Source organism: Macaca fascicularis, chromosome 2 (genome assembly GCF_037993035.2).
Source record: "Macaca fascicularis isolate 582-1 chromosome 2, T2T-MFA8v1.1".
NCBI classification, from domain to species: domain Eukaryota; kingdom Metazoa; phylum Chordata; class Mammalia; order Primates; family Cercopithecidae; genus Macaca; species Macaca fascicularis.
The window spans coordinates 6,228,255-6,241,355 of record NC_088376.1 but is presented as its reverse complement, the minus strand read 5'-3'; the positions used below and the strand labels follow the sequence as shown (position 1 = coordinate 6,241,355).

The 13,101-nt window shown below is 43.6% G+C and overlaps 1 protein-coding gene across 4 annotated transcripts in view; it reads right to left on the bottom strand.

Moving 5' to 3' along the window:
* Positions 1-13,101, bottom strand: part of FGF12 (fibroblast growth factor 12) — a 588,596-nt gene that overhangs the window by 246,103 nt on the left and 329,392 nt on the right. The window contains exon 1 of one of the 4 annotated variants that reach the window (XM_005545392.4): positions 11,113-12,675. The exons of the other annotated variants lie outside the window; for them this stretch is intronic. Coding sequence (XP_005545449.1) covers positions 11,113-11,311 — 199 coding nt within the window. The 5' untranslated portion in view covers positions 11,312-12,675. Of the gene's footprint in view, positions 1-11,112; positions 12,676-13,101 lie in introns of those variants that run through there. 4 annotated transcript variants of the gene reach the window in all.

Below are 13,101 nucleotides of genomic sequence, written 5' to 3'. Positions count from 1 at the left end.
TCAGAGGAATATCCTATAAGAAGACTACAGAGGATGTCTGGGTTTCTATCATTGTGACTTCCTTTCCTAGAATTCTGAGCTTCTGAACCATCATCTCATAGGCCATCTCTTCTTCTCCTAGCTAGACTCGAGTTGCAAAAACCCACTGCAGTATCCTTTGAAGCAACAAAGCAGGACAGCAACACGTATGTGACTCGCTCCTCACTGAGAAACTTTGGTTTCCATAGAATTTGAGATCCTCTGTATTTTCCATCATTTTATATTAATTATTCAGATACGGATGAAGCTTTTCTGTTGCGGCCTCTGGGGGTGACTCTAGATGACTTTCCCTTCTCAAATGTAGTATCATGTGTAGACGGTAATGTTGTGTAGACAGCTGGAGCTATTTGACTGAAAACAGAACCTGACACCGATTCTAACCACGAAATTTGAATACAGATCCCTACTTTGGGCACTTACTTAAATTCCGCCCCTGTTTCTTAATGATTTTTAAAGCATTATCTGATTCTAGGACACTGTGAAGGTGATCTGGGTCATCTTTTGAGTTCCCAAAATTAAAATGCAACATTTAAATCACCAGTGCAATTGAAAAAAAAAAAAAAACTTTATGAACTTTTTACTCTATTTTATCTTTATAACTTATGCAACTTATCCAGGTTTATAGTTCTTCTTTCACAAATTTCATTCTTCCCTTCAAACCCCCTTTAAAAAAAAATCTATAGCACAGCACGCAGCACACTGATGTAATTCCTAATCCTTGAAGAGATAAAATAAGCCTAAATTGGTGTCAAGAGAAAGACTGATATTTTAGACAGATTTCTTTATTAGTGCATTGTGAGTAATTAAACCATAGGATGCAGTTAGGAACATCCAAAACAGCATACTAAGAAAATAGTCTTGTCCTTCAAGTAAGAAGCAGGGAAAAGATTTGTGTTTCATGTTCCCAGTCACAAATGTTTCTCCTGGGGTGAGGGGAGCCACAGTTAATGGCTTTTCAGGCTAAAGAGGCCCTTATGGCTAGGTGCGGTGGCTCACGCCTGTAATCCCAGCACTTTGGAAGGCCCAGGCGGGAGGATCACGAGGTCAGGAGATCGAGACCATCCTGGCTAACACGATGAAACCCCGTCTCTACTAAAAATACAAAAAATTAGCCGGGCGTGGTGGTGGCGCCTGCAGTCCCAGCTACTCGGGAGGCTGAGGCAGGAGAATGGCGTGAACCCGGGAGGCAGAGCTTGCAGTGAGCCGAGATGGCGCCACCGCACTCCAGCCTGGGCAACAAAGCACGACTAGGTTTCAAAAAAAAAAAGCCCTTATATATTCTTTTTTCTTTTTTTTTGGGCAAGGGGACAGAGTCTCGCTTTGTCACCCAGACTGGAGTGTGGTGGCGCGATCTTGGCACACTGCAACCTACACTTCCGGGATAGGTGATTTTCCTGCCCCAGCCTCCCAAATAGCTGGGATTACAGGCATGCACCACCCCGCCCGACTAACTTTTGTATTTTTAGTAAAGACAGGGTTTCACCATGTTGGCCAGGCTGGTCTCAAACTCCTGACCTCAAGTGATCTACCTGCCTCAGCTTCCCAAAGTGCTGGAATTACAGGCGTGAGCCACCGCACCAGGCTAGCTCTTATATATTCTTATATATAACTCGTTTGTTTTTCAAAGACAGAAACTGAGGTCCATTTCCAGGACTGGCAGAGTAGAAAGAAAACTAGATTAGGAAAAACAAACCTGAGTTCAAATTCAGAATCTAACCAGTCCTGTGAAACTGAGAAGTCCCAGGATCTCAGCATCCTTAGGTGGGAAGGAGAAATGCTAACTTCAGGATCCTTCTTCCTCTGAGGCTTGCTCAATGAGTCAGGATGTCATTTCCTCATTGATTTAACGGCAACGGAAGAACTGCAGTGACACAGGCAGTATGCTAAGTGCTGAGAAATCTAGTGCTGACCAGGTCCTGTGCTTGGGAACTGAAGTTTTCACCAAGAAGACGAGGCATGCAAGCATTCCATACGATGATGCAGCTCAGTTTTGGGACATCATTAAGCACAGGAAAGATTCAAATATAAGCAAAAAAAAAGAAAGAAAAATGGTGCCTTGGACGGAATGCTTACGTGCCCCTCCCCCTGCCCAATGCTGAAATCCTAACCTCCAAGATGATATTAGGAAGTGGAAGCCTTTGAGAAGTGATTAAGTCATGAAGGCTCTGCCCTCACGAATGGGATTAGTGGTCTTACAAAAGAGACCTCAGAGAGCCCTTGCCCCTTCTGCCATTTGAAAAGGCAGCAGAGACTGCCAACTATGACCAGGGAGGCAGGCCCTCACAGACACCAAATCTTCTGGCACCTTGATCTTGGGAATGCCAGCCTCTCGAACGCTGAAAAATAGATTTCTGTTGTTTAATCCACCTGTGCATGGTATTTTGTCATAACAACCAGAATGGACTGAGACAGAAGAGACCATCATGATAAATTATATTGGTGTATAAAATTTCTAGGCATCATGGATGTGTTCCTAAAGACATTAATAAAATCATTCATTTTGTTTAAGGCCCACAAGTTATGAAATAAAGGAATTGGAACAGGTTGGGGACTCTCAATCCTGGCTGCGTATTAGCATCATATAGGGGGTTCAAAACAAGCAGACAAAACTAATGGCTGATGCCTGGGTCCCAGATTGAACACACTAAATCAGACTTTCTAGGTGTTTGGCATTAGTACATTTTAAAAACTCCCAGTTGATTTCATTTTGCAGCTAGGGCTGAGAACCACTGGCTTATATAAGCTCTAAGTGCTAACATTTTGTGATTCGACATACAGATCCTATTTGTCCCATGTCATTCTTTACTTCTAGGGAACCAAGTTTGGTCTTAGGCCTTAGGGGCTCCTCTGCTGACTCCTAAAAAGTAATGAAGACAAGACTGTATGGAGTAGTCATCCCTCCCTGTCTTCAGGGTAAGGAGTGGTGGTTACAGGACCCCCACCCTCCGGATACCCAACCTGAGGATCCTCAAGTCCTTTACATAAAATGGCATAGTATTTGCATAGCATGGTTGTACTATGGTTTTCTTCTTGAAATATTTCCATCCATGGTTGTTTGAATCTTCAAATGTAAAACCGTCAGTCCAATTTTCAATTATGAGGCATTAACGTAAGTGTGGTTAGAAGCATGGAGTCTGGGAGGCCTATAAATACTACAAACTAATCAAATCACTAACAATAGGCAGAAAAAGAGTAGTTTACAAAATTTGTGTTTGTAAAGTCACTTGACTATTCAAAGGCAACTGTTTACTTCAGAGTTCAAGAATAAAGTAAACAACCTTATATATATGGGTATTGTAAAACTATTAACAATAAATAAAACCCAATCTTCCACCTTCATATTCTTTTCTTTTTTTTTTTTTTTTTTTTTTGAGACTGAGTCTCACCCTGTGGCCCAGGATGGAGTGCAATGACGCAATCTCACCTCAATGCAACCTCTGCCTCCCAGATTCAAACGATTCTCCTGCCTCAGTCTCCCAAGTAGCTGGGATTAAAGGCGCCCACCTCCACGCTCAGCTAATTTTTGTATTTTTAGTAGAGACAGGGTTTCACCATGTTGGCCAGGCTGGTCACGAACTCCTGACCTTGTGATTCGCCTGCCTCAGCCTTCCAAAGTGCTGGGATTATAGGTGTGAGCCACCAGGCGCAGTCCCCACCTTCACATTCTATAGTGTTTTGTAGTTGGGCAATTACATTATTTGACCTCTATCAACCCTGCTCCTTCCCCATTCCATCTCCACAAACATGCAATTCACGATGGAATAGTACAGCCAGGAATCATCCAGGCACCTTCCACTCTCCACTCATAGTCTACCTCTCATGAAGTTCTGCTCATTCTACCTCTACCCACTCTTTTCATATGCTTGGCCACCAACTTCGTTTCAACATCATCTATAACCTAGACCAGTGGTTCTCAAACTTTCTGTTTTCAGGATCCTTTACACTCCTAGAAATTACTGAGTACCCCCAAAGAGCTTTGTGCTTATGTAGTTTATATCTCTCAATATTTACTATATTTAGAAGTTACAGTGAAATTTTTCAAATGATTATTTGTTTATTAATACAATAATAAGCTCCACTAAGTGTTAACATAAATAGCATGATTTAATAAAACTTATCTGTATTTTCCAAAACAAACAAAAAGGAATTAATGAAAAAACTAGTTTATAAATTGTTTGTAAATCTTTTTATGTCTGGCTTAATAGAAGTCATTGTTCTCAAGTCTGCTTCTGCATTCAATCTCTTTTGATATCTGATTGTGGATGAAGTACATAAGGATAACCTGGCCTCACAAAGAAACGTGGTTGAAAAGGGAGGAAACTTTTAGTACCTTTTACAGACGATTGTGGATATATCACAGAGTCTCTGGAACATTCCAGTGGACACTTGTGACAGAATGTGTGAAAATGGCAAATAACTAGTGGTATTAGGAAATATTTTTTATGAAAATCATTTTGACCTTGTGGATCCACTAAAAGATTATCGGGAAGCTTCTAGGGCCTCTGTATTGTACTTTGAGAACTGCTGGTCCAGACTGATGCCCTAGCCTCCTTACTGTTCCTTTGCTTCTACTCTGGCTCCATTGCTATCCATTCTCTTCTCCAAAGCCAAAGTGCCCAGTTAAAAATATAAGTTGCATGATATCACCCCATACTGCTGATCTTTCTTTGGACCCTAGATTAAAATACAAAATTCATCTTAGGCTTCTCAAGGTCCTGCAGTTCTTGCCAAGCTTTCCAACATCATCTGTACCCCTCTCCCCTTTGTTCTCGTTGCTCCAGCTATACTTCAATTTCTTCAAAAGCACCGAGCTCCCTCTCACATCAATCTTCATGCAAGTTGTTCTCTTCTGCCTTGAATGTTCTTCCATTCCTGTATGCCTATTTCATCTTTTGCAGCTCAGCTTAAATGATTCTTCCTCAAAGAGGCATTTCTTGACCAAAAGTTAGAGGTAATATCTTCATTTTACAAATCAGCAAACTGATATCTTTGAGGTGCAAAGATATTAAGAAACTTGCCTAATGTTCTTACAAATAATAAGACCATAATTTGAATTCACATCCCACTCCAAAGTCCAGGTACCTAATCATTCTGCTATGCTATCACTTAAGTTAAACAAACAAACAAAAAGATTAAATCTTACAGGGCTCTCTTTAACTTGGTGTTAACCTCTTCACTCTCCAAAACATCTGAAGCAATTGTTTATGCTTATGGTTAAGAGAGTCTGGCCTTCTGGGCCCAAGTCTCCCAGAGGGTCATTAGGTATCCCCTGTGGCAACCCTTGATATCTTCAAGGCTCCTGGCATTCAGATAGGAACATCTGAGCCAGGAGCCTAAGCCGCTCAGCACATAACAACATAGCCATGGGACTGCTTCTTCAGTCCTGCCCTGAAGATCTCCATCAGCTTTCCACTTCTCTCCTCCACCCTAGGGGCTCTAGACCACACACACAGCAAAACAAACCATGTAATCATGTTCTACATTTCTTGGACTTTTTATCAGATTCACCCCAACAATAGTTTCCCAGCTTCAAGTCACATTAAGTTATTTCAGATTCAGGGCTTCCTAGCCCTCAGTGTGGTGGGAGATAAAGGCAGATTATCTGCAGTGTGGGACTGAGGGCCATGTGACACTTAGTCATCTTCTGATTCCATGAATCTGAACAAGTCTCATTGCCACTTGAGGCTTAGTTTTCTTTTTTCTAAGATGGGGCTATCTCAGCAGACTGCTATGAAAAGTAAAAGAAGCAAAAATTGTAAAGAAATTCTATAAATCCTGAAGTCAAGTTATTATTATTAAAATTTATTATTATAGATGATTAATTTATAGGCATTCTGCATCTAAGCTTCTCCCAACTCACAGATGCTTAGGAGGTAGTCTTGGAATCAGAGCCCTTTAGATGTGGTGTACGTTTCTTTAGAAAATAAGAAAAGTTCTGTAATTCCATGGGTAAGCCAGAAGATAAAATCCAAAATGTAGCATATCAAGTGTTTCTCCTATGTCTAACAAGGCTGTTTTGTGGAACCATCATAAAATCTATAATAATTCTATATGTCAAAAGCAAATATACATGATGATCATGCAGTCAAAGAAGAGACAAGAAAAAATTAATCACTATTAACACATTTTCCAAAGCAAATCTACAAATTTTCCAGAGCAAATTTCTTCTCTCACCAAGAATAAAAGCAATGTGTTTCTATACGACTAAGTCCAGGACCTTTTAAAATACAATTTTATGAGACAAAGCTTACATTTCTAAAGATCTTCCAAAATATTCCTATTGCTTCCTCAAATGCAGAGACTGCCTCATTTCCTATAAATTGTTTTTCTCCTTCTGTTCAAGATTAACAAATTCATTAAAACTTTAAAGACTTAATCTCGAGTTATGGCTTGATGAGATCTCTGTGGGATGAAAGAAATCAAGAGATCACAATAACTGCTATTTTAAAATGTTCTTGCAATGGAAACATAATTTATTGATGAGAACGCACTGCTGTAGAGAGAAAAGAATTTTAAAAGCACGTTCAAAATATCAGTTTAAACCCTAAGATGGGTTTCTGAAAAGTTAGGGGTCTCACTGTTTTATTTTTTCAACAAACATCAAGCCAAATATCATTTAATTAGGCTGATTTTGTAGTTCAGATATGAGTCATACTTGTAAAAGAGAAAATGTAATCAAAGTACTTCCTATAAATGTAAAATATCACCTGTCATATAAATCTCTTCTTGACCCATATATTGGCCAAAACTATTGCAATTTATAAAAATCTAACTCATATTCCATAAATCACATGATTAAACATTTGACCTTTACTCTCAACTTTCTTCTTGAAGTTTCTATTTCCTATGATATTTTCTTCCTCTATGCAAAAGGATATGTTTTATAATAAAACTGTTGATTGAGTATACTGTTAAACACTATGCATCTACCAAAACAATTTAAAATAATACTGAAATATTTTGAATAACCACAATTTTTTATAACAGCAGAAACAGGGACTCAGAAAGATAAGGTAAATGAAAATCAACAAAATTGGGTAAATTACAATTACTACTTTGATTTATTTTACCATGTAGGGTAATTCTACCCCATCACTTTTTAAAGGGATCAGTGTATGAAATCAAATCTTTAAATTATAAAAAAATTCTGAAGATCTTTAGGTTTTAAGACAGATTCTTCCTGATTGATTATTCTTTTAATGTTCTGGTTTGAGGTAAGAAACTAAGCTATAGAGAAATATAATAAAAACACCCACATCACTTAAAATACCTAGATTTAGGCTTAATCAACTGCTTTGCTCTTTCCAGAGAGGGTCTCATTTGAAAACTGGAAGAGTAATATTGATGACCTCCAAGGTTCGTGGCCACTCAGACATTCAGATTCTGCAAACACCTTTCCCTCCTTGATTGTGAGTTTTACCCTTTGTCTGTAATAACTTATGAGTCAAAACATACATCATTTTGTAGTCAATCATTTGTACTAGTGTTTCTATTCAAAATAAAGCAAAAGGTTGGACATGAATAAGCATATAATTCATACGGATGTGCTAATAGTCTAGATACAGCAAATTAAGTGGTATCAACATTTAGGAAAATATTCTAGTGTGCCCGACTAATACAGCCTTTTCACACATAAATAATGACTCAAATAATGACTATAAGAACACTCTTTTCTCATTAGAAAGTACACAAAATAGAAGTGTTCTAAAGGCTTTTTCACAGTTCAATGGCCTCATCCAACTTTCCAGTTCAGGGTCTCCAACATTTCATTTTCAAAGATCTACAGCCCACACAGTGTCTAAGGGACTTATTAACCCTATGTTGCCTATAGGTCTTCAATAATGCTATAGGGTGGTCATTGCTGAAGTCCAATGGCCTCCTTAGCCTATGCCTTCTTCTACAAGTTACCTCTTCTACTCTACCCTATATCTGTTCTAATTATAAAATAATGATCACAATGATAACAATAATACCAATGGTTAAAACTGTGACAGAAGACATCCAGTTCTTCACACTAGTTGACAATACTTTCTGCTGTGTTGCAAAGAAGGTAGGAAAGAAAGTCAACTGAATCTAGTTCTAGTCTCAATTTTGACAAAACCTAGTTGTGCAACCCTAGATAAATTAGAAACTTGCAATGGCTCCAGGATTTCTCATCTATAAAGACAGAGATTTTGCTGCACAAAAAGGATCCACTGTGCACCCTGGCCCTGAAACTGTGTGATGTGAGGCCGTACCTAGTCATTTCCCATATTTTCATTCTGCGTTACTGTCATCTTAAATCTGAACCCTTTGCCATGGTAATTTCAGGATCGCCACTGTATTTATAAAAATTCAACACTACATATATCAGAACTTGGTTAGCTAAGAAAAAAGAGAAGCAGAGATACTCAGTGTGTCAGCCCTGAAATCAGAAATACAACCGTGGCCTTTCCCATCAAACTCTTGCCTTAGATTCACTTCCTAAGCCTCACTCCCCTAGAAAGTCTGTTCAATGGAACATGTGTCTCAGTGACAGAAATTCAGAGTGGAAATTCTTTATCAGGACAAATTCTTCCAGTTCGCCACTTTACCATTTGTGAGTTACTTTGTTAGTTCACGATGATATGGCTTAGGAAGGCTAGTGGTTTCAAGAATAAGTCAAACATTAAGTGAATACAACATCAAAGTGATTATAAAACAGATTCAAATAGTTTTCTTTTTGGTGTTTAGCAACTTCCTCCCAATCCAGCTAAAGATTCCTCTCTGGAACTGATATGTGGAGGGTGCTATCTCTCTATAAATAGACTTATTCCATGCTATGTGAATCATGGCTGCTGACAGCAAATCAACAGATTAATTATTTGGCTTTGTTAGTAAAGATAATAGCACACTATCATTTTCCCAAAAAGCTTTTCCACACACCACACGCCCATTCTTCTAAGCTAAGCTTCAGAACAAACTGAAATGGTATACAAATACACGCAGGTTGCCCTTGCACTGAGAATGTCTTAATAGGTCCTGCCATCTCTCTGCCAGATTGTTATTGTGACACTTTAGCTATAGGAAGTCACCAGTCAGGATCCTCTCTGATAAGATGAACACTATGTAGAAGAAAAAGGGAGGCAAATTAAATGAACACTGAAGAAAACCATAAATTCAGAAATTGCCTCAAATCTCTGTTTTCTAATGAAATGCTAAGGAAGAGCCCATAGGAAGCAGTAAATACGGTCCTTCCTTCCCATGCAAAATGAAGCCATAAAAATAAAGCCATGCAGAAGTAACCCATTGATCATCTCCAAGTCAACTCCAGAGATCAGGATCAGTTTATCTTATCCGTTCACATATATCCACCTATCATTCTTACTATCTTGTTTTTTAGAAGAGGCTGACTAGGATCAACTCAAAGACATCATATAATTATCCCAACGAGACCGCAAGCACGTACTTCAGAGATTGAGATATAAAAGTCACACTGAGTTCAGAACCTTGAAGTTCTCTGTAGACCACATAAGCCTTAAGAAAAGAAGGCCTCCAAATTATCCCTCCACAACAGAACAGGTTATTTTATTTTCCACTAGGTGAATTCCTTTGTAGGGGTAATTCAAACTATTGCATAAATCTTCACTTTATAAAATGAACATGCTATACTAATTGGACATAAAATAATATAGACTAGTAGCTCCTGTCTTGGGATCATAACTATTTTTGTATACTCCTGAGATTTACTACTTTATCTTCATCACAAAATAAGAAAATGAACCTAGTATGGAGTGGACAATGTCATGAAAACCCAATGGAAAATGAAACAGGGTCGCTTCTTCACAAGGCTTAATTCCAAATTTCTGAGCTAATTCTGAGCCCCACTTGTCCAGACTTCCCAAGTGTGGTCCTTCATCCAATGGACCCATCCATGTGCCTCATTGCTAGAAACCAACAGCACACCACAGTCAGAGTTGCAAAGAGACAAACTAGCCAACTAAGTACAGAGCAGGCTCCCTTTCTAGACAGTGCTGCCTTTCAGTTGTCCACAACAGGGGTAGAGTATCTGCAGAATGCAAATGGTTCTGCAGCCACAACCAGAAAACCAACAGCCTGATGGAAGCACAGATCTCTCCGCAATTCTGCTTTCATTCTCTCAAGCTGGGAACACTGGCCTGGCTTGAGCTGGGAATCATCATGTCGAAACTTGGGGTGTCCAATTTCCCTTTGCAAGTAGAGACATATCCAAAACAATCATCTGTGGTCAGGGCTGCAGAAAAGCCCATGCCATGAAAATCCCTGATCAAGCTGAAGTTTTCTATACACTCCTTGAAGCCAAACTGTGTATACTGTCTTGTTCCCTCAATGTCCCAGAAGTGTGAGTGTGCTAAGTGTGGTAATAGCACAGAAACGTTAATGAGCAGAGTCCTTGGAAACCATGAGAGGGGTTGGAAGAAAATAACAGGAAAATGAAGACTGTGTAAAGGAAGTGAAAGGGCATGAGGGAAAAATGAAGAGGTGAGAAATTGACAAGGGCGTCTGAAATATGCAAAGCCAAGTGTTGCTGGAGGAAGAGTTGGAAAAATAATAAATTTAAGTTCATCTGGTGTCTACTAGGTGTCTATCATGGATTATGAGAGATAAGGGAAGAGCTGTATTAATCCTTAGGTCCTCAGTGGGCAGCGTAAGTACGGTACTCTACACATGGATGGATGCATGGACGGATGGATGCATGGACGGATGGATGCATGGATGGATGGATGGGAGAGCGGGAGAGAGAGAGAACCAATGAATGAATAAATGAATGAATGAGGTGGTCACTCACTCCCCTCAAGGACTCTACAGGCTCTTTTAGAATAAGTGCATCTATACATGTAATTCTTCTAGTCAAACCCTGGATTGATCAAAGTAGAAAGTGTTTTTGCTGAATATGGGGCAAGAAGCTATTAATTGACAGAGTGGTTGAAAGAGAGAAGTCTGGAAATGAGAGAAGAGGGGTCAGAAGGTAAAAGAGGAATCCTGGTTCCCTTCCACGGGCGTCCCGAGGTGCTTTGAGGAAGGGGGGAGAGGGTGTCCGCCTCTGGGGAGCCCACTCTCCGGGCTTCTACTGACCTGGTCTCCGCCTCACCGGCCTCTTGCGGCCGCTGCAGAAGCGCACTTTGCTGAACACCCCGAGGACGTGCCTCTCGCACAGGGAGCGCCCGTCTTTGCTGGGGCTGGAGCGGCGCTTGGAGGCCGACACTCGGTCGCTGTTGGACTCCCTCGCCTGCCGCTTCTGTCGGATCAAGGAGCTGGCTATCGCCGCAGCCATAGCTGCTCAGCGAGGGCCCCAGGCCCCAGGCTCTACTGCGCCCTCCGGCTCGCGCTCTGCCGGGGTGAGGGCAGGACTCGGCGGCCAGGGACAGGGCAGTCGCGGGGAGGCAGTGCTAAAATTTGAGGAGGCTGCAGTACCGAAAACCCGGCGCTCACAAGGTTAGTCAAAGTCTGGGCAGTGGCGACAAAATGTGTGAAAATCCAGATGTAAACTTCCCCAACCTCTGGCGGCGGGGGCGGGGCGGTCCCAGGCCCTCTTGCGAAGTAGACGTTTGCACCCCAAACTTGCACCCCAAGGCGATCGGCGTCCAAGGGGCAGTGGGGAGTTTAGTCACACTGCGTTCGGGGTACCAAGTGGAAGGGGAAGAACGATGTCCAAAATAACAAGCCGTGCCTCTGTTGGAGAGGCGCAAGCGTTGTAAGGTGTCCAAAGTATACCTACACATACATACATAGAAAACCCGTTTACAAAGCAGAGTCTGGACCCAGGCGGGTAGCGCGCCCCGGGTAGAAAATACTAAAAAGTGAATAAAACGTTCCTTTAGAAAACAAGCCACCAACCGCACGAGAGGAGAGGAAGGCAGCAATTTAACTCCCTGCGGCCCGCGGTTCTGAAGATTAGGAGGTCCGTCCCGGCAGGGTGAGGTCTACAGAATGCATCGCGCCGGCTGCGGCTTTCCAGGGGCCGGCCACCCGAGTTCTGGAATTCCCAGAGGCGCGAAGTGGGAGCGGTTACCCGGAGTCTGGGTAGGGGCGCGGGGCGGGGGCAGCTGTTTCCAGCTGCGGTGAGAGCGACTCCCGGCCAGCAGCACTGCAAAGAGAGCGGGAGGCAAGGGAGGGGGGAGGGCGGCAGGGAGGGAGGGAATATCCTCGAGGGCCAAGCACCCCTCGGGGAGAAACCAGCGAGAGGCGATCTGCGGGGTCCCAAGAGTGGGCGCTCTTTCTCTTTCCGCTTGCTTTCCGGCACGAGACGGGCACAGTTGGTGATTATTTAGGGAATCCTAAATCTGGAATGACTCAGTAGTTTAAATAAGCCCCCTCAAAAGGCAGCGATGCCGAAGGTGTCCTCTCCAGCTCGGCGCCCACACGCCTTTAACTGGAGCTCCCCGCCATGGTCCACCCGGGGCCGCCGCACCGAGCCGGTCTCCGCACAGGCTCAGAGGGAGCGAGGGAAGGGAGGGAAGGAAGGGGCGCCCTGGCGGGCTCGGGATCAGGTCATCGCCGCGCTGCTGCCCGTGCCCCCCAGGCTCGCGCGCCCCGGCAGTCAGCAGCTCACAGGCAGCAGATCAGATGGGGATTACCCGCCGGACGCAAGGCCGATCACTCAGTCCCGCGCCGCCCATCCCGGCCGAGGAAGGAAGTGACCCGCGCGCTGCGAACACCCGCGCGTCCGCTCGGGTGGGGCGGGGGCTGGCTGCAGGCGACGTCGGCTCGCGGAGGCTGCGGCTCCTGGCCGGAGCTGCCCACCATGGTCTGGCGCCGGGGGCGCAGGCGGGGCCCCTAGGCCTCCTGGGGCTCCCGCGGGAGGCAGCCGAGGGCGCAACCCGGGCACTTGGGGCCGGAGGCAGAATCAGGGGCCGGGGCCAGGAGGCAGGTGCCGGCGGCTGCCAACTCGCCCAACTTGCTGCGCGGGTGGCCGCTCAGAGCCGCGGGCTTGCGGGGCGCCCCCCGCCGCCGCGCCGCCGCCTCCCCAGGCCCGGGAGGGGGCGCTCAGGGCGGAGTCCCATTCATGGGCTGAGGCTCTGGGCGCGCGGAGCCGCCGCCGCCGCCCCACCGGCTGGCTCTGCT